Source organism: Struthio camelus, chromosome 6, assembly GCF_040807025.1.
Source record: "Struthio camelus isolate bStrCam1 chromosome 6, bStrCam1.hap1, whole genome shotgun sequence".
Taxonomy (NCBI): Eukaryota; Metazoa; Chordata; class Aves; order Struthioniformes; family Struthionidae; genus Struthio; species Struthio camelus.
In genome coordinates this window covers 38775507-38798032 of record NC_090947.1, presented here as the reverse complement: position 1 = coordinate 38798032, position 22526 = coordinate 38775507, and the positions used below count along the sequence as shown (strand labels likewise).

Below are 22526 nucleotides of genomic sequence, written 5' to 3'. Positions count from 1 at the left end.
TGAATAACAAGGTTCATTAGTCTAAATTAGTATTCTACTACATAACTGATTTCAGGATAAAAGGGAATCTATTCTAGTGGTTATCTATTATCTGTATTTTATTAACAACTACAACTATGATGGTGATGGCACTGAGCACTGCAGGTGTCCGGTGAAATTTCAAACTTCTATTATTGTAACTGCAAGGGCTTGCTTATTTATTTTACAAACAATCCAACATCAAATAGATTATCAACATCCTGGAAATTAAGAATGATCACTAGTATTATATCTCCGCCTATCTGGAAGATTTGGTTAACATTTTGAAAGCAGACTCTTCAAACATTGAGAAATACTAACTATTTTAAGACTACCTGATCCTCTCTCGCCTGAAGAAGACAGAGGGACTGAAATGCAACCTCTTTGCTGTTCCAGGAAAGTAATGATTTGGAGGTAAGGGGAGGAAGGAGTGATGTGAAAATGAAAAAGTGCAACTTCCATCTTTTACTGATTTTGTGAAAACTTTAGTTCCAAGTCTGAAAACATTAATTACCACTAGAAATATGAATTTTCCCTAAAGACTTTATTTAGAATATATTTACAGCTTAAAAAAAAAAATAACCTCTTTATTCCTATTAGATCAATAATTTCACTTCAATTTTGGCATTTCAAACTTAAATGAGGCCTATTAACGTGACCATAAAAACTTTCCCACATTGATTTCACATTCTGCTTTACATAATATCCAGTCTACAGAGTAAATATCTTTCATATAGACATCTAATTATGATTTACTATTACCTGCAAAAACGTCCAAAGGATAAACCCAAGCAATATATAACCATTTCTATTACATGACCAATATCAGTAAATTCAGATATGATATAGTACAAGCATGATGAACCACAAACATGGTATTACCAAATGGATAAACCAGACTTCCCTGTTACCAACTATGTATGTGTCTCATCTAGGTTATGAACCAAGACCCTCAACCTTTTTCCTTATATTACAGATGTTGCCATCAGTAATAATAATTTTCTGGAACTGCCAACACAGATTTTATTTGAACACATTTCCTGGATGTGAAATGATCTGACACTATTATAAATCCACAAGGAGCTTCATTTTCTGTTTTTATATATGTGTGTGTGTGTGTGCGTATACACACACACACACCTTACAGTGATTACAAATCATAGCTACATGCTAAATTTGCATAGTAATTTAGCCTATATAAGCTTCCTATTTTGAGAATGATAAATTATACTGACTGCCGTTCCTATGTATTCAAACTAACATGAGAAAATTCAAAATAACATGAGAAACAATGCTAAAAACAAAACACTTTCCACAAAGTGCAATTCCTTTTAGAACTGTATACCTAAGTAAAGGAAACTAATAAAATAATTTTAATTATATGCAGGCTATTGAATTTAGATAAATCTGTATCCATTTCATTAGAAGGTATTTCTGATTAATGTTGAAAGCTGTAATAAAATAAAATACTCTAAATACATAATAAAACACTATCGTTATCACTTGTTCATCAGCAGGTCAGAGCAAAGGTTTGGGAGTCACAAAGCCTCAATTTTTTTACCTGAATGCTAGTTCAGATTCTGCCTTAGATAACTGGTTTCTCATTTATGAGATTTCAGTTTCTTTTCTGTATTAAGATGACTCTTAAGTCTGGTTTGTTTTAATGTTTACAAAACACTTTAACAGATTTCACTTCCAGCTCCTTTGTTTATGACACAAAGGATGCTGGTGAACTGGGAGTGTCAGCATTCTGGCAGTTTTAGTGTTCTGGCAGAGACTAGGAAAACGCAATCTCAGAAATACACCCAGGCTGATCCTTGAAAAGAGATTTGGGGCCAGCAGAAGAAAGAACAGACACACAAAGAAACAACAAGATAAGATGGGGAGAGGTTAATCCAGAGACATAACAATAGGTACTGACTGGTTAACAAGACAAGAGTATTGAAAAGGCTGTTCCCTTACAATGAGAAAGAAAATATTGCTCAAGTTGGATGCATTCCCACTGAACTTGAAACAAACACGTTAAGATCTCAGGAACTATTTTTTCCCCACTCAGGTAATGTCTCACTGTGATTGAAACTAGCCAGTCACTACACTGGTATCGCACACCGCTTACAAACAATTAAGCAAAGATCAGCATCCACTAAAGAGTAATGCAGGCAGAGAAGAGATGAACAGAAGATGTAGTACCACAGAATATTGCTGGGCAGAGGAGACTGGCAGGAGCGGGGGTGGATAAGAGACTGCAGAGTAGTGAACAGGCTGCGAAGAAGGCTGCAGAGGCTGGATAGGCTGAAGAAGTAACAGGTTTATAAATATGGTTAGAACTAAAGTAAAAGAGAAATGAAAACAAAGTCAAAGTCTTTTGTAATAGAATAAAACAATTACATTCCAAACATTACCAGAAAGGGAAGGGATTCTTCTTTTTTAAGCTGAAAGACTGCACAGAATTAAAACAAAAGCCATTTGCTATATCTCTGTCTCCCAGAAGAAAGGCATTTGCTTTATGCAGTTGTTTTAGGTTAATCATAAAAATCAGGCAGTAAATTAGCGCTATTTAACATTCACTGTTTCTTTTAGAGAGAGGTCTTTCTGAAGTCACAAAACATACCTATTCTAAATACAAGCTCTTTCCAAATATCTAGAAACAATCTACTACTAACCACAGATCAAAACATACTACTTTTACTTATTCAACAATATAAAATATTTTATAGGAACTGCAGGTACTTGAACATCAAAGAGCTATTGTTGCTAATAATGTCTGGAACAGGTACAACTCCAGCGTTTATTGAGAAGGTAATCTCAGAAGCTGTGAAGGATTTGTGAAGAAATCTGCAAATACTATACACTTGTAAACCAGATATTGACAGAGGGTACAAATGAGCCTTCTTCAAAAACAGACCACCACCACAGCGGCATATGCAGGAGATAACCTGAACAGAAGATTTCAGCCAGGGAAAATAAACAAGGATAAAGGTGTAGCTCAAGCTCTCCAAGTAATTTTGTGACAAAATTTGAAGCTAATTGGAAAATATGGGAGACTATAACCAATAGCTTGGTGCCTAATAGCTGCTATAAGAAGAGGTAGAACCCCTCCTCTTCCCACCCCATATGCATTTCCTTTTTTCTTCAGCGGTTGAGGTCATCCTTGATCTGACCTATTTTACTGAATCCCTCTAGTACAAGACAAGAGCAGGATACATTTTATCCTTCAATATACAGTCTTGTGAGCAAGGTAAACCAAAGTGCTACTAAAGAAGCATTCATGCCCTACCAGTCCTAAGAGATATCTCTTTTGTGCCACCAGCACTTCTTGTATAGCCCAAGAATTCACGTGGCTGAAAAATAAGCCGGGGCGGGAAGGAATGGGGGGGATTTCAATTGGATTAATTCCCTGCCTAGTTCCCTGACCACAGCATTGTTGATATCAGGGCTTACCAGGCAGTGTGACTAAGGACGATGGTAGAATCCATTTTCCAGAGCAATCTAGGTTTAGACTGGCTTAAATTGCTCATGAAATCACACAATTAGTGCTAATATCGTTTGCCTGAGACACACAAGTTGCACGATTTAAACGTCTTATGAGGTCAACTCCTAACTTTAACTGAGATAGGAAAAGACAACAGGATAGCAGCCAACAACGCAACCAAGTTAACCAGAACAGGAGAGGACAGAAAAGCTGTCCATCAGTTAAACGTGCCCGTCCTGGTTTTTTACTTTCATCCTGCAAAGAAGTGACAGTAATATTGTGATGCTTGCTACATTCCTGACACTAAAACATCTTGAGAACATCCTTTATTTTCTACATTCTTAAGGAAAGCCTGCCTACCCTGTGCAGTTATGAGGACTGACTAGTTCTGACAATAGTGGGGCGGGGAGGATCCAGTTACCCATATCTGGGTAGCTATTGCTTCTTTTAACACACGCTTCAACAGAACAAACCTACTGAGGCCTTATTAGCAGACAGGGATATGAAAATACTGATCGTCAGTACAACCACCATGTATTGGACATGTGCACCTGTGACAGGATGTGATTAGCTGCTGGCTGCTGCTGAGGTGGGAGGGGAAGAGGTGGCTGCTGCAGAGGTCCAGGCACTTGGGTCCTAACAGGTTGTTGAGGCATTGGAGGATTATACACAACTGGAGTGCCATCTGGGTTAAGGAACGGCTGACCTGAAAAGTTAGAGAACAAACACAATCAAAAGACAGACAGCTGCATTATTTAAGTTTGGAGACAATAAAGGCAAATGTATTTACAGCAGGCAAAATAAAGTCACAAAATTTGAACATAAATGAAATCATAACTACTGTTTCACATGCCAAACCCCCACAATTACCTTTAGAATCGCAGTGACCAAATCGGTCTCATTTAACTGCATGCAGTTAAAAAACATGAGCAGTCAGGTAAACAGAGGAAGAAAAATCTTTACTGAGTGAATTTAAACAGAGGGCAAATATCTATTTTGCCAATCTTGAAAGCTTGTTTTAAATTAAGTGGACTGAAAAAGGCAAGAGTTATAAAGGAAAATGCTACTAAAAATATTATTTTAGGGAACAATTAAATGAATCTCCTTCAATCAGTCTAAACATCAATCATTGACAGCTGGACAGCTTCAAGGCAAATAATTTTTCTTTTAATCTATACAAAACAGTAGTTACAACTATACTCCCATAACTGCTAATAAGATTACTGTTAAAGGACTCTCTTCCCCTACCCATAAATGACCTGGCTTTTAGCTTTCAAGTCAAATAATGCAGTATTATTCCTCCTATTCATTAATTTGCAACTTCAATATTACATTAGTATTGGACTAATGCAAAAGAACTAGAAAAAAGTAAAACTGCTTAACGTGGATTATAAAAGAATAGTGATTCATTTCAATTGAGAAAAATGCAAAAGAAAAGAACCAAAGGAACAAGAAATTAAGACTGTGAGGACCTGTATTTAATTAAGGCTAGCTGCTTGGGCAGGTGTCTTGTGTTGATTGATGGTGATGTTTAGGAAGGTCCCAGCGCTGATATAAATTAAATTCTTCCCTTCTCCAATATAAAGATTTTCTTGTGTATAATTCCTTCTAGAAAGGCCTAAGCTGAGACTGAAGTCTTGGCATCCCAGGCAGGGCCCTTTTACAGTGGACTGCAATGCTCCTACAGACTTTTTCTACCTTATTTAAACGCAATTGGCCAGCCAGCGGGGACACTGAGGCAACTGATGCAACAGAAAGACACGAAGCATGAGCACACTTTAAAATCATTACCTACACATTATGCAACTGAACTGCAGGTGGTCAAGCTATGTTCAGTTTAACTTAAGTGATTTCTCAGGAATAGGGAGTATTCACATAAACAGGAAATCGCAGATTTTCTTCTTTCTTCTCATCACGTTCTGGTGTTCACTGAAGCCTAACTTGTTTCCCACAGTGACTGAGTTAAGAACCATCTTTTCTCAATTACTGTCTTCAGCTACTGAGACGACTGACTCTGTTGACCTAAGATCATTAGATTCTCTGTCAGAAACGCTGAAAAACTACTTATGCTTTTTGAACTCTGACTGGCACTTGGAACAATAAAGATAGAAGAACAATTACAGAATATAATCACTCAAGTATATTAGTTATAATTCAGAAGTTTATCTGAACCTAGATAGTCTCTGCTCTGGAAGGGCACTTTATCTTCTATTAGACACTAATTAGGTATAAGATAATCTTCTATTATGAAAGAGTATTAATGACTAGTTTAAGTACATAATGACTAAAAACACTTCACAGTTTGAAATCAAGCTAATTTTAACAAATAAGCTAAACGGTGCCAAATCTAAATTCTGCTACCTTTTCTGAGGCGGAGGGAGGGGTGCGTGTGGGTGCAAGTTCTTAAAGACTAACAACAAAAAGCTGTCTCATGATCACATTTGTTTCTCTGCCCTTCCCTGTGGCTATGTGGAAGTCCTATCAATGCACCAGGGAAAATGACCAACAGTACATGAGGGAGAAAGGGAAACTAATCACACACAGAACATTGACAAGCACATAGCTGAGTGAAAGATGACATAAAAACCCTTATTTAAACGAAAAACTGTACTATGTTTTAAATGAAGCCACTGTCAAGCTGATGGTATCCCTTCTGCTGTCCGCAGTATCTGTTTTGTTGTGCAATAACTCTAAAGACTTTAGCATGAACATGCTATAAACGCCAATAATATGAAAAACGATAGCCAATATTCTTCATATGGGAGGTATTCAAAGGACTCTAGTGTAGGCAGACCCTAGAAATTCTGATTCATCTAACAAAAGGTCTTCACTAATCAATTACTACATTTGTCATGAGATGTTTCACATGCACACAGCAGAAAATTCATGTATAACATGCACAACTACCACTTTATGACTAAGAAAGCTAAGCCTACAGAGCTATCTCCAGAACCTAATTCTAGAATTAGCGTATGGTCGCTTCAGAATATAATGACTATCTATGAAAATTAGATGCTACAGCTAATCAGCTGTTAACCAACTTTTAGCAGGGCCAGCTTTAACTATTTGCTTTTAAGGCATTTAAGAGAAACATCAGGCTGCATAACTAACCTAAAACATTCTCTAAATTCAGTGTAAACCAGCAGCTATTGACTTATGTTAATGAAAGAGAAGATTATCTGTTTCAGTATAAAACTATATAGTTGCCAAAATGAAATAATTCAGTAAAAGACCCTTTTAACAACACCGATGAGAAACATTTAGTAGGAAAAAAATCAGATGCCATATAGTCAAATATAATAAAGTCCATCTATAGAACAATGGGAAATAGATTCTAAAATACTTCCTATTCTACAATCCTTTATACTGAAATTAAAGCAAAAATCTTTTCCCAAAGATTAAAATGTGTTGCGTATAACAGGTTAAATTTAAGCTTTCAAGATTTCTGAACTTCTACAATAGAGTAAACGTTTGCTCAGAGAACACTAACTTGTCTTTTAGTCCAGAGGATTAGCTACACATCTTCACATCCACCTTATTATGAAGTAATCTTTTTCCTGCTACTTACTAAAATTGGAGTATTGGCTAAATATGCTAACATATAATCCTCTTAGAGATTGACAAACAAAAGTTCAGAAACAGCATGTAATCTTGCGTCTCCTTCTCTTGCATTAACACAGCAGTGTCACAAGTGTACAATAAAAACGTAAGTTGAGACACAAGCGAAATGAAAGATGATAAATTATTTCAAATCAATATTAGCATTTGTTCATAGTCTTTCTCATCTCACTGAAATTCTAATATTAGTACTGTGAAAGGCTTAACCCCCCCACCGAAAACCCCAAATCACAGATGCTTGTTCTGCTTTCTTGATAATAATCATAGTATTCTATTTTGCGCAAGTCACCTACTGAAATATCACACAGACATTAAAACGCCACTAGAGAAAAACAAGCGAGTCTACTTATCCCTGTTTATGCTAGTCATGCTTTCTTTTTGAATTAAGTGCATTGAACAAACGTAAACACCGCAAAAACTTAGGAGGAAAAGGCAATACTGAAATTCAATCTCATGTAAACGATTCACACATTTTTCTCTAAGTTCTCATCTGTAATAAAAACATCCACAAGCAGATACCAACCTGTTTGAGGGTTGATCAGAATACTGCCAGGCGGTATGCCTGCCGCTTCCAAGGGAAGCAAAAAGAAGCTAGTGCTAGTAGGTGCCACTTGCCCACTTATGCCACCATCAAAGGAAAGAGAGTTACTAGTGCTGACAGTTGGATAGACGGCAGGCGTGCCATGAGAAGGCTGGCTTAGAGCTGGCACCGGAAGAGGCTGCTGGGTGTGAGAAAGAGAACCCGTGGATGACCCTACACTACTAGAAGACTCTGAACCTAGGAAAGGAGTAACGAGAAATTGTTTTTACCTAGTGATAGAAACAGCATGCTCACTTAAAATATATATCTGTAAATGCTTACCGTTAAAGTTCAGCATATAAGAACATTATTAAACAACAGCCTTTTCAATGAACTTCCCCTTCACCTCCCCTGAAATACCATTACAAACTTCCTTCTGTCAAACCAAGGGTCAATTCAGTACTGCTTTGCACTGTGAAGTGAGGCTTTCATATCTATATCTGAGTTTTTGGACAGAAAATATATACCAGTACACACACAACGTCCTACAGTCCAGTTCATCCATAACTCAGATGACTGTTGACATATTCCAACATGACCCATGCATACATATCAATGTACCCAGTGGTCTGAATATGCTGGATTCACTATACACACACAGACTAGAACTATTCCATATGTGCAGACCATTGGGTAATGCAGATGTGTGGGTTCAGTGGCTCTTCAGACACACTAGCTAAGTTTACATGCTCTGTAGACCTAGATAACTTGCACAAAACCAACCCTCCCTTGCCCCAACTACACTTTTTCTGCCCCGACAATTTTCAGATTGAAATCAAGAATACATCTGGAAAAAAATCCAGCAGTATGGTAGCTTTAGGCTAAGTAGTCTTATGCAACAATTCAAAGTCGAAAGGACTATGAAACAGCTAAATGAAAATAGTATTGATTTTACAGATATGAATGACTACAAACATTGCAAGGCAGTGGAGAATCAGACCCTGAGCTTTCTGAAAGCCAATGCATGCAAGTCAATGCAATTTTCCAAAGTCCAACATGGAGAGGTCTATAGAACTGCACTGTTCCTAGAGATCTCTATGTGTACAATTTATCACGCCTTTTTATTAGGTCTTTGCAGGATTGGGGACAGAAAATAATTGTTCAAATGTAAGATTTCTTCATCAACAGCCTCTATACAATCTAGAAGAGAAAGCAAGTGCTATAATGAAATTTATCTACTGTTTGAAATCACTTTGCAGTCCTTCGCAGAAATTTACAATTGTGACCCTTTTACTTGTGTGGCTGAAAAGTTAATACAGCTCAAAGCCCTTAAAGGTGCTGATTATTGATCTTTTTTTCTATTGAAAGATGGACTGAAATACAAAGCTATGAATTATAAACGGGGCAGAAAAGCGTAACCCAGCTCTATAACACAATCCTCACTTGACCAGAGCTACTTCAATTACAATTTTTTTTTTTTTTTTTTTTTTTTTTTTTTTTTTTTACAAACGTATCCACTTCTAGATTATGTAGAGAAGTTAGGCTGAAACTGTCATAATTTAAGCCAATTACATCTTTGACTAAAATGAACAAACGAAAACAACCCCAACACATGCAAAATCACTGTAACCTGTAACTGCAGTGAAGCAGTTTAACCACCAAAACAGGCATTCTGAACTTCAGATGCTAACTCTCAGAAGGCCGAAATAAAGTTTCCAGTGAAATTAAGAATCAGTTTATGTTCTCACAATTTAGAATACAAAACCCTTTAAGAATATACTTTATGTATACTGTTGTCAGGTTGTAATTGCTTTTCAGGTTATGACAAATAATATTTTTACTTTGCTAAATGAAATAACTCAATATGAGGACATAAATTCAAAGCATATGCAGAAGTATTAGAGAATTTTTTTGTAATAAAATTCATATAAGTATACAAGAGACACAGAATTGCTATTGCTATATAGCTAGAGAGCTATTTTACTGTATTAAGGCAGAAAAGTGTGATGATGTAATTATGAGGTAGTGGTGGTTTAAAGGGGAAGCAAAAAATTTAAAAAGATTCTCATTAGAAACAAGTGTTATAAGTAAGAGCAAAGCCAAGCACAATACAGGCAAGCAATTGTTTTGTTTTGTTTTTTTTTTTTAAAAAAACAAAACAGATACACTTCATATTCTCAAGTAGCACCACCATAATCCACCCATCTATTTCAAGCCTCAAAACTCACCACAACCAAGATCTATTGTATCAAATCACTTTAGCATTTGGAATAGTTATTTACTAAATTTCTTTCAGTTTGACCCACTGAGGATTTACATCCAATTTTCTAAGATTTTGTTTTGACATCAGTTATAAGTTAGCACACCTTTGAAGCCCAGAATCTTATAAAATGAGCATTTTTCAACTTTTCTGAATCTTACAATAAAACAGTACACTTTGCTTCACTGATCCGAATTTTCAGCAATCTAAAAATTAAATAAAAACTTTTTAGCCACATTCATTGAAGTTCTCACAATGGCACTGAGAGATATCATAACAAATATAACTAACCGTTCACAGAATTTATGGCTGATTTTTCCTAGCTAGCACGGCAGTAGCACAGTTTCCTTAGACAGCACAATGCAACTTTACCACACTGAAACTACAGAGTTGAACTCAGTGCAATTTGAACTCTTAAATATATTTTTGTTTCGTGTAAAGTACTTATGTTGACAAGTGTTTTCAAATGCCTTGCATGAGATGAAACGCATTTAACTTAAGTCATCTGTAATTCAGTTTTCAATTCTATTTATGAAGTCAAAAGTCTTGATTTAATTTGCAATCTGAATTCAAGTTCTCCAAGGCAGTAACATACCGTACACCTAAGCCCGTAGTCTTTCTACGCATGCAGCACCCACCACATTCAGTGGGAGTGTACGCATGGAGCATCTACAAGACTGAAGCCTCTGATTATGTACACACCTGCAACATGCATTAAGTACCAAACCCATCTTGTACTTCACTGCTATCTATGTATTAGTACAGATTTTATCATACCTGTCTTAGACAGCCTGCCTGTGCTTTTGCTGCTTCCAGAGCTATCGCCTCTTGTCAGAACTGATATCCCACTGAAGCTGCTGGCTTTTGTTACAGCTGGCTTCAGATTGCGGATGGAGCTATCAGAGTCGGTGCTGCTCCAGGGACGGGGTTCACAATACTTCAGCTCATTCTCAGTACTGCTCTGATGGCTGTTGGCTGATCTCCCTGATGCTTCCTTATTGATTCTGTAAGTTATATTTTAGCACAAGCATCAATTGAAAAATAAGGGGAAAAGAAAAGAAAAGGTGAAATGCATGCAGAATACCTTTTTTTTTTTTTTTTTTTTAAAAAGAATGCATCAAATACCTAAATATCTGCCGCCTTTGTTGTGTACTATTAGTTTCTTCCTCCTGGATTCTGTTGACATTTTAATAAGATAGCTTAATATTTATTAATAAAATAAAGAAAGGAAATTAAAATGAAACTGCAAGTTTTCTTACCTTTTATCAATAAGATAATTATCTTGGGAACAAAGGGACTGAGGAGCAAAAAAAATAAATGAAATTATTAATGGCATTTAAAAGCCTTACTATAGTGTAGTAACAAAACAAAATGCAACTTAGTCTTATACATTATATACGGACTTTCTAAGCATCCTCTGTTTATTAAACTGCCTGAAAAGTTTGCCTCTTCAGTGAAGAATTTCCACATTAAAAAAAAGTCCATCTACAGGAAATAAAATTTAGCATTAGAATATTACAATGCTGATCCCATTTTATTTATAACAATAATTTTCTGAAGTTCTGTTTCCTTGCACTGGGCCTTCCCTGCCTTATGTAGCTTCCCACTGATGTGTGACTGGACAAGTCTATTGCCTTGTATTCCTCTTGAAACTATGAAGTGGAAGATAACACTAGCTACTGCAATAACTGTATTCTGAATTCTTTGTGAACAAGCACACAAATACTAAAAGGCTGAGAGAATGTATAATCAAAAAGGCTATTTTTAACTCTATCTTTTTAACTACAACTTCTGACATTTGGTACAAATCTTTCTAGGGATACAATACCAAGATAAATGAGTATGAAAAAGGAGAAGGTAATTTTATATGTAAAAGTCCATCCTTTTTTTTTTTTTTGGGTAGCTGAAGCAAACAAATATAATGGCTTTGGAAAATGTTTGGATGTAGCAACTTAATTCTCAGAGTTCATTATCCCTTCCTCAGAACAAGGACCTGGTTTAGGTGTGTACAAGCTACAAATACTGTCAGAAAAAGTAGAGTAATACACGTTTTTGAAAACATACCTGTTCTGCTTTAGTCAATATTACTAAATTACAAAATATGTAAGATTGAACTACAGTTTACACTGTGGCATTAAGTGATTCCCTGGGACAGGATTAAGATATTTTTATGGCTCACAAATTATCAGCAACATCACAGACCCATTAACTAAGTTACAGTTGCAGAATTTTCATCTTGCTTGATGACACAAGTCAAGAGAGACTTAATTCCAGATTTCTGACTGAATTTTCAAGTATGGGAATTCAAATCACTTTATTGTGACTAGTCATTAAATGCATTTGACGGAGACAGAAACCACAATGTCATTTTTAGTTATCGCTCTGAGTAACTCTTGAAAGGATTGCAGTGCTAAAATTCCCTAACTAAAATTTCAGTAAGGGGCAAAAAATACATTGAAATAGGTAATGCTAGAGAATGCATCAAAATACTACTTTAAGATTGTCTGAGTTTGATGTAGTAATGATTGGAAAAAAAAATGCTAGTAATTTCAGTATTATTTCAAAATCATTAAGCCACACCAATGATTTTTATTTGCTTAGCTCCCTTCATACACAGAAAACTAAATGGAAAGAAAAATCATACATGAATGTATGTTTGAAGCAATCAGACAAAACACAATAAGATTTTGTGTGATACATACATCTTGTGCAAATATTCTCTCTCTAGCTCTCTGATATTCTTCTTCACGTTCTTCTATGGATTTACTTCTTCTGTCATCTTTTAATCGTATTCTCATCTAAATTAAGTGACACAGTGTCAACTTCTAGAGGAAAATAATATAAGTATACACTCAAACATATCCAGCTGAAGGGGAATATAATCCACATGTATTTACCTGGTTGTCATCTTTGTCTAAACTAGAGTTATCTCTTTTAAGGATGTACCGTTTCTGAAAATCATCACTCTTCTCATCCTTTATATGCTCACAAAACTTTTGGTCAGGTCTACAAAAAGTCATTAGAAAGAAAAGACTTATGGATTTACGAATGTATACTACACACAGTGGAACCAAATGATGCATGTTTGATTAGCGTTGTGTATATTCAGTATTCTAACTGACATGACAGATTTTGGCAATAGTCTGTTGCCCAGGCAATAGAAAAGGTACCAAAAACATTAACATGTTCTGTGCAGCTGACCATTCCTATTCCTGAAGCATAACAAACCTGCTTTTAAAAATCTCTTCCTTCAAGATTTGTGCCTCAATTTTCAAGTAAGGTGGCAAGCAATCACATGCCTTTGGGGAACCAGAAGTGCTCTTGAATCCAGACTTGTGCCATGCAAGAGACATTGGCCATGCATGGCAGTGAAGAGAGGTGCCTTCTGCTAGAGCTGCAATAACTCAGAATTCATTTCAAAGGAGAACAGAAGATAAGGAGACACATGTAGGAGAAAGTGTTCAAACTTACAAAAACAAAATTAAAATAGAAATAAGCAAGAGAAGAATGACGACACAGTGATGCTGGCAAGCAAGAACTTCAGATCACCACAGAGAAAGGATGAAGGCAACAGATTATACACAGTCTTGGTATTTTATCTACTTTGTGAAAGAGTAATGAGATATTTTGCAAAATATTGTTATCAAAACTAGATATCAGCTACCTAGACAATAAAATTACTAGTGTAGTAGGAAATGTTTTCAGAAAACCAGGAAGAATTTGCCTACTAAAAAAAACCATAACATATGTAGACTTCTTCTGTTCATTTAGTACTCAGGGCATTTATATAAAATCAGGAGATCATCTTCTGTTGAAGAGCCAAACCTATTAGTTACTGGATGCCCAAACATAATTAGCAGGCATTTCAGAGAACCTTTAGACTCTCTTACCTCTTTCTTTTAAAGGTCCCTGAATTTACTGCCCTGCAATCACCAACTTCCCACTCCATTGAGGCGTCCCAGTATGCACTGGGTTGTTGATGTCAGTAACATCACTGATTGGCGCTGGAGCCGGGAATCTGCCTATGAGGAAAAGGTAAGTTTGGTTTTATTCAACATGGAGCAGATCTCCAAGGTTTTCTTTCCAAATTCTTATTTTATATCCAAAGTGATTTAAAATAAGAATACTGAAAACATTAAGAATTCTAATGTCTACAGGTTAGATGAAATGCCTGCTAATTAGCAACTACAACTATAGGGGGCTTCCAGAGGCCATAAGATTTTAACTATATGCGTATGGTTTAAAAAAAAATATTATAGAAGTTAAGAAGTCATGCTTTAATAATTCTTATTCCCCATCTGTAGTGACTGACTGAAATCTTCAATCTAGGGATGCTATAGATAGAGTCAACAGGTTTGAGATGTATGCCTTTATAAGTAAATTCAGGGAATTTACAGTCAAAGTAAAAAGAAACACATGTAGTATTTAATATACATTCAAACTCCACATATTTTCTGAAATATATTTTTTTTGGAAGAAGAAAGTATTTAAGAGAATTCTCAGTGTGACATTGCAGTTCTATCGACTCCAAAATTAGGGCAGATAAGATTTTGTTCCCCAAATTTAAGGGGAGTCTATATAGGGACAGTGATTAGGATGCAGGAGCTGTGAACTATTTCCATGCTCAAACTATAGAGTACTTAAAGAATGGTGTCATGCAAGTGTTTTTAGTTAAAACTAGAAACTAGGTGCTAAACACTTAAATATGCCAACACATTAGTCCTTCATCTTTCTGAAAGAGAAACAGAGGAGGAGAGTGCAAGAGGACACTCAGCAGAGGACAGAGAGAGCAGGTAGATCCTGTAAATGAAACATGTCAGCTGTGTGCGCACATTTTGGAGATGCCATGAATCCAACGGTACTTTTTGTAACAGGGATTTTCCTAGTGGTTTCACCAAGGACTCTTCAGCCCTCACAGTAAAGTAGCATGCAGTAAAGTAGCACTCCAGCCCTCACAGTAAAGTAGCACTTGTTAACCTGGTGGATACTTCCACTGGTGAGATATCTGTCGTTCCTGCTACATTTATTTTGTATAAGGAAGCGGTGAGATATATAAGCAACATTATTCTATCAACAGATTTCAGTGCCTAAATTTTCCCAATATATTCTTACAGTGCAAAAGCCAATGTTCTATGAGTTTCATCCCTTCCCCTCACCCTATCATAAACTGCCCTGTTCTAGGTTAGGGGCTGACAATACTTTGGTACTGTTTTCCGAAGGAATTGAAGAATGCACTTAAAGCTGGTATAAATCTTGAAAAAGATAAAATATGAATTTTTATAATTTACTTATGAGAACACAGTTTGTAATGCATCTCTGCAAGAAAAGCAACAATAACAAAACCTCAGTTTACAGATAACTCCCCCCCTCCCCCAATACTTTAAACGTGGACAGATCACATCATTACACGGCGCTGGAACTTAAGCAGTGAAGATCTTGCAGTCACCTCTCCTTGCTGCCTGGTTCCCAATGAGCAAATATATTCCTACTGCTACAGATGCAGCATCAATGCTTAATATATCCCAGATGTTAACTCGGCGCACCAAAAAGAATTCTTTTCAAGATTTTTTTACACTTACATTCTTGTATTGCTAGTTTTGTTTACTATGACTGACTTCCCACTCTGGTCCACGTTGTGCTCTAATCCAAAGTAAGCAGCTACCCTGTGCAACAGCATTCTATGGTAAGATGTCATTGGGGGAAACTTTTTTCTTGGAACTCTGGAAGAAAGGAATAGTAGCTTTATTAAACAACAGGAACACTCTCAAATCTTTTTTCCTATAGGAGTACAGTACTTACTCATTATTACCAATGAAATCTAAAATTTCCTGTTCTAATTTCAGCAGCATCATTCTGTCCCTGAAAATAAAAACACAGCAACTCACATATGAGACACTCCAATAACTGCGGCTGTATTCATCTTAAGAATACACAGATAACATCTGTGATCAACGGATGATGGCAGACTAAACAGAACCACCAAGTATAAAATTCAATTTTTTGTTTGTTCATTTTCTAGGGAGAAAAAGTATTCATTTTTCACTGAGCTATACTTTATTGAACGTGCCTAGTGAAATAACTGTTGTCACCTCAGAAATCAGAGTACAAAGATCCTCCACACCATCTCTGCCGAACAAGCTCAGCAGCAAGTACAAGTCATTGAGAAGATGGCATCAAGAAGAAACGAAACCAGTGACTAAGGTGCCTCAACTGGCCCTTCAACTGTGAATTGGATCATGGGACTTAGAGATCAAGAGTGACTAGACTACAGATAACGGAAAGGGATGCACATGTCTACAACCAGGAAGAGGTTGAAGTTGGCACATGTTGCAATGTGACAAGACGTTAAAACAATAGGAAAAAGCTAAAATTGAAGGTAATTGAAACAAATATAAGCTGAAACACCATATGATAAAAATCCTAAAAATGCTTATGCCAGTTTCAGTAGACTGTTAACATGTAATGAAATTCAATATCCCACACTTCATAATTCATACACGTCTGATAACTAAGCTTCCCTGTTACTGGGCATGTAAAACCACAGTAGACTTTCATCTGCAATTTCTTATTTTCACTGGAATGCTTTATGACTTCAAACAGGACCAAAGTAAGAGTCTAATAGTGATCTGTGCTTTTGTAGGTTCTCTCTGTAGGACAAAATACTGTGGGCCCCTTATGACAGCCTCTTCTATGTTTTTTTTTGCCAACGAAGTGGAATCCCAATACGTTATCACACTGGAAATCATAACTATAATATGAATGAATAATAAATAGCAGTGGAATAGCCTTTGCAACAGCAGCACAGTTCCACAGAGTTCTTGCCTTGTATGTATATCCACAGTCCTAGTATTAATTCCTACTGAGGCAAAGGGTAAACAAGATAGACAGCAGCGTACTGCAAATCCCAAAGCAACAGAACCACATCAGCTATGTTGCTAAAAAAATAATAGACTTGAATTAGGTCAAATTTGGTTCCTGCTGTGCAGAGTAAAGAGGTATATCTCCAAGTACAGTTATATGGTACAGCTTAAAAGAAGCTCCCGTGTCTGTAAATTTAGTGCAAGGCAGATTAAAATAAAAGACAGTTTGATCTCTAATAAGCAGATCCTAAAAAAGAGCAAGTTTTAGAGAGGCAATATTATTAGCATCCCCTGATTCAGGCTACTGCACACAGACAGAACTTACTGTTTGCTTATTAAACATGAAAAGCATTCAAACCATTTCAATGTACTGAATCTCTGCTCCTGTAACACACACATACCAATAGATTGGTGTTTCAGAGAGCCTGCTCAACAAAAAGTCATCCTAAATAACTGACATGTAGTGCTACACGTTTAATGGCGGGGGGGGGAGGAGGAGGGGGGGCAGGAGGTGGTGTTATACTTCCGCTAACAAGGAAGAAAAATAGGAAATTAAATTCTTTCATGCTTACCTGGGATTGTTTTTTAATGTATTTACTAAAAATTCATGAAGATCTATGCCCGTGGAATCTGTGTATTCTTGGCTGGAATCTAAGTGTGTGGGCGGAAGAGCACAATTAAATTTTGAAAAAATATTAATACTCCCCCCCCAACACACACACACACTTATTGCTGAAAATCATATTTATGAATCAACACTGCCCAAATATTAGGCATGTGGTTCCCAATAGTAAATACTTTCAGTTTCCAGAGAAAAGGCTCAAGGAAAAATCCAAACAAAAACCCAATGCCACAATTGCTCCCTCGAATCTCCCAGCTCAACACGTAACACAGAACAAAGACTTCAATAACATTGCCAATCTATTAACAAATAGCTACATATTTTCAAGCAGTACATCACATTGAGACACCTGATTTCCATCAATCCTACAAGTTTTCTCCAGTATCCTACACCGCACTGTTGCATGTACTTCTGTGGAACCAGCAACTGATCTACAGTTACAACATTCCTTCGGGCAATATCCGGTAATTTAGAAAGCAATAGTTTAAACCTTCACAATTCCTATTTCGTACTGTTATAAACCCTTGTTACACTGGGCTTGGTTTCAGTGAAACCAGAAACAAGGCAAAAAGCTATGGGACTTCTCTCTAAATACTTCAAGATAATTTTTATAAATTTTCAAAGTTATCTTTTATAGTTTACAATCTGTCACAAAAAGAAACAATGTTTTAAAACGGTGTCCTAACACTAGTTCTTCCCTTACATGAACATCTTTGACAGTTCCAGATCTTAGCACTAAAACTCAGATAGGTTTGAATAATTTTTTGGAATTAAAACTTCTTCCAAGAACTACTTAAGCGCCAACCTCTTCTCAAGTTCGGCACGGCTCAAACTCATGCCTAGATCCTAGCCTCTCCAGCCCTTTTGGTGGTCAGTCTGGGGTGCCTTTATTCCAAATAAGTTCTTATTAGCTATGGGAGGACTATACTTTTCAAAGAAGGGTAGGAGTTGGTGGACATCTAATCCATGTAGGCTTTTTAATTAGAAGCAGAAGCAGCAGTGCCAGGAGAGCTGTGTCTTGGCATAGCAGGAAGCTGGATGACCAAAGTGTTCAATCTCCATACATGAGACCTGTGTTTTTCTGGGAGAGACTCCCAGTTGACCCAAAGACGGGAATCCCTAGTTCCCTGAAGGACAACAGTGAGTTCCTGTATTGGCAGAGCTAGTCATGCCATCAATCCTGCCTTAGTAATCATCAGCCAAGTAGAAATGAAACCAAGCAGGTCTGAGCATTCAAGGGTCTGGATTACCTTTGGTTCTGAGGAGGGAAAATGTGCATTTCTAGTAAAGACAACTCTAAGGTTGAATAATTATATACTTAAAATTGGCAAATTAAAAAAAATTGAAGTGCATAATAATTTAGTGATAGTTATTAGATTGACGCTTAAGTTTCATCATTTTCTATTTCAGCACATTTCAAATTGGAAAGCAATCATCCTGCACAGGAGATATTATGTGAATTTAAAACAGCTACCTACTTCAGGCTTTTTTCCAGCCTGTTTTCAGTTCCTCACCATTGCCTAAAGTTATTGTTGCTTTTTAATTTAAAAAGGTGAGTGGGTACTTTAAAATTTCAGAATTAGCTTTGTTTCCAGGTTGAAAAGCCAATCCAACTAACACTACCAATCATGCTGCATTTCACATTTCTTATGGATAGGTGTTTGCAACCTATGAGGAAAACGTTAATCAAAGCACTACAGGGTATTCAGGGTAGTCAACTAAGGTATTTGAACACTAGGGTGCTACATTTCATGAATGCCTGGCAATTTTAGGGACCCAATCAAACACCAATGACTTTGAGAGAGTCAGGGAGAGAGTTTTGCTCTAGGCAAAAAAGCAAAGATTTTCAGCAGACAGAACAGATCTTCAATTCATACTGCAACAATATTAAAATGAAAACATAACACTCACTGTTTTTACTAAATTAGTGTCATCCTTACTCCAAAAATCTTAAAAAACAAACAAAAACAACCTAGACACTAGCAAAAGTAATGAAAAACGAAATAAGAATATTGATTTCTGCTGAATAAAGATTAGGGGGAGAAAAAAAAAGTATAAATGTAGCTGTCATGCTCACTTGTGTTTCACAAAACCTGTAACAATGAAGTCTTGGGAGTAAGATAATAAACTCTAACGGCTTTAGTAAAATCAGTTTTCCAAAGGATACTTGGACAAGACTAAAAAAACTGAGATGTGCTTGCTGAAATCTAGTTATGGGACTGATTCCCTCTCCAGCTCAAAAGCATCCCATCTGTTTGCTACACTTGTTAAAAGATGATTAAAGTTTATACAAGACCTCCTGGAAGCAAATTGCCTTTTCTCTGGATATTCTTTATATATGCATGCAATACATAACCTACCACCTGATTAGCATTACGATATAGCCTATAGGTGACATTTCAGTATTTGTTTCAAGATGCAAAAAATTCGTTTTACAAACAGATACAATGAAAATAAAGATAAGATTTGAGCTTTTTCAAATCTTGACAAGTGATAAGTGCATAAAATACACTTTCTCTATTTCTGAATTAAAAAATAAAAACACTAATAGAGGAAAGGGAACCTGACTTTTCATAGCCGAAAAGTCCATCTGTACCTATAAATTCCCACCTCCATCCATGCAGTATAAAACTCCATCTACGTATACACTGCTTTGATTGTACTAACATAAGCAAAGCCCAGATCCACAACTGATCTTCTGTTTACAAGCTCAGACTATCATATATTCACAAACACAACACACAGACGTTAATAATTGCTATGCAGAAAACCTCTTGCAGTTAACGTGCACAAAGTGTACACATACAGTCAACAGATTTTTGAAGAAACGAACTTTCAATCTTGAGAAAAATGATGCATTTTTTACTTATATAGTAATTCACATGAGTTTCCCACAGCCAAAGCTACTCAAGGTTATTAATAGGGAATTCTAGATAGAAATGTAAAAATAGAACGTAAAAGCAGAATAACAGATAGCAAACCTCTTGATAACATTTTTCTGGGCAGTTTATCATTTGACTTTTCCTTTTCTGTTTCATCTTTTGCAGGCTTTTCTTCTTTTTCAAAAGACTGTGATAACTGGATCTGGATTTTCTCCTGTCAAAAAGTAAAAATTAGTCATAACGGAAATTATTTTAAACAATATATACCTGCATGAGAACTGTTTTGTACTCTGTCTGCATAATGAAGAACTAACAATGAAAAAAACTGTCTTCATATTCTTTGTAATCATGCACGCACTTTGTGCAAACACAAAACGAATCTATTTATCAGTGAATCAAAAACTATAAAGACAGCTAACATATGTGGCATTTCAGAACTTGCACATGCTACCAGGCCATGAATGCTATTTTAAAATGAATCTAAAATATCCTGACGCACATATGAACGCATTCCAGTTATTTAGCCCGATAAATCACACACATCATCCAATTTTTTTTTTTTTTTTTTTTTTTTTTTTTTTTTTTACACAAAGCTCATAATCCATGATGATTTTTTTCCCAATTTTTCATTGTTCTCTACTATAAAAACTTGTTTAAGTTTTTATTTGGTTGATACCAAGAAAAAAAATATTAAAACAAAAGTTTTAAATCTATTTAAGACAGACCAGCGATCCAAGTTTCACAAAACCCCAGAATTTACAGTTCTATATAGAAAGACAAAATTTGCAAACCATGTTGTCATCAAGGCTTAGATTCTTCACTTATTGCATATTTCAACAAAGTAGCTGTATGTGTAATTATCTCAAAATACATGTTTTTATAAAACTAGACAAACTTTAATGGAACTTGTTTCTCACGCACAACAAAAAAGAGTTTCCCTTTTAATTAAAATGATAGAGTGGGTCCCCTAATTATGGGAAAACGGTTAGTTTGTTCTTCCATGTCAGTCAGTGAAGGACACCCACGTTTCAGATAACAAAACCAGATGAGGTAGAGAGTAATCTGAGAAGTGCCAAGAGGAGTGGGAAAGTGGCAATCCTGTAGGGGACTCGTCCCATTCCTTCCACCTTGAAGCCCCTCAAATGTCTATTCTGCTCCCCTAGAAGCCACCAACTGAGTTTATGCTACCATCCATGCTACCCGAGAGCATCCAGCTCTTACCAATCCAACCCAGAGACCCATGCAACCTGCCCTACATCCATTTTTCCCTACAACCCCTCTTCTATCCTGCATCAAATCCTTTCCCGTTCCAAGTCCTTGTTCATCTCTCAAGCCCATTCTTCCGTGTTTCTGCTGTTCTAAAGCCCTCTCGTTCACATATCCAACTGCCCGCTATAAACTATTCCTAAGCTCTCACACCACAGAATTGGTCTTACTCATAAAAGTCATCCAGATTTAAATGTGATCAGGATTCACAAAGGCCAAGGAATGTTTCATGTGCAAACATATCCTTGCACAGACCGTAGTCAGGCTCCTCCCTGCCCTAGCACACCACATTGCTCTCCACCTTGGTCCAGTCTGAACTGGGCAATGGAAATCCTATACTTATGAGGCTACAGCAAAAACCAGTTTCAAAATTTATTTTTGGACAGATAATCATTTTCAGATTATTTTAAAATGAATGCACAAATTGGGTGCTAGTTTTACCAACTCTCATTTTTATTACTGCTTATTAAAATTTCTAATTAGATATTTTAAACTTAATACATATATACCCTGCAAACCAGCATTAGCAATAAAAGCTGAGCAGTCTTTTATGAGGTTATCTATACCTAAGTCTGACAGAAACGGTTATCAATCACTAATAATTACCTCATCTGTAATATTAATTTCCTAAGCATGACAATTCACTTGGTTAAAAACCTCAGTTTCCAAAGTAAAACTTGGTATTTCTCACCTTACTTTACATCTGAATATAATTCAAATGAGCAATCTACTTGTGACTAGTAACTGCATTACACTTCAACTGTTCACCCAGTAGCAACATAATTGTTTGTTATTTGGAAAAAGAAAAACAAAAATATACCATGGCTTATGTCTTTAGAAATTATTTCCGACTCAGATACACCAATATGACAAGCTATTCTCTGTTTTACAGTAATACTCTATACAACATCATGAGTAATCACAAAGACAGTTTGCATACTGTGACTATTTTTCTTCACTAGAAAATTGATCTACTAACTGCTCTAAGCTCACCCAAAGTAAAAGCAC

At 36.2% G+C, this 22526-nt stretch overlaps 1 protein-coding gene across 24 annotated transcripts in view; it reads right to left on the bottom strand.

Moving 5' to 3' along the window:
- R3HDM1 (R3H domain containing 1) overlaps positions 1-22526 on the bottom strand; it is a 58010-nt gene that overhangs the window by 24603 nt on the left and 10881 nt on the right. For 8 of the 24 annotated variants that reach the window (XM_009677378.2, XM_009677384.2, XM_009677380.2 and 5 more), the window contains 12 exons: positions 20352-20466; positions 17321-17399; positions 15688-15747; positions 15468-15608; positions 12786-12894; positions 12591-12686; positions 11148-11185; positions 11014-11064; positions 10666-10892; positions 7632-7886; positions 4042-4196; positions 2209-2310 (listed from right to left, as the gene is read on the bottom strand). In XM_009677378.2, the coding sequence (XP_009675673.1) occupies positions 2209-2310; positions 4042-4196; positions 7632-7886; positions 10666-10892; positions 11014-11064; positions 11148-11185; positions 12591-12686; positions 12786-12894; positions 15468-15608; positions 15688-15747; positions 17321-17399; positions 20352-20466 (1428 nt within the window). The remainder of the gene's footprint in view (positions 1-2208; positions 2311-4041; positions 4197-7631; positions 7887-10665; positions 10893-11013; positions 11065-11147; positions 11186-12590; positions 12687-12785; positions 12895-15467; positions 15609-15687; positions 15748-17320; positions 17400-20351; positions 20467-22526) is intronic. The other 16 variants (XM_009677385.2, XM_068949224.1, XM_009677389.2 and 13 more) reach the window with 6 other exon arrangements.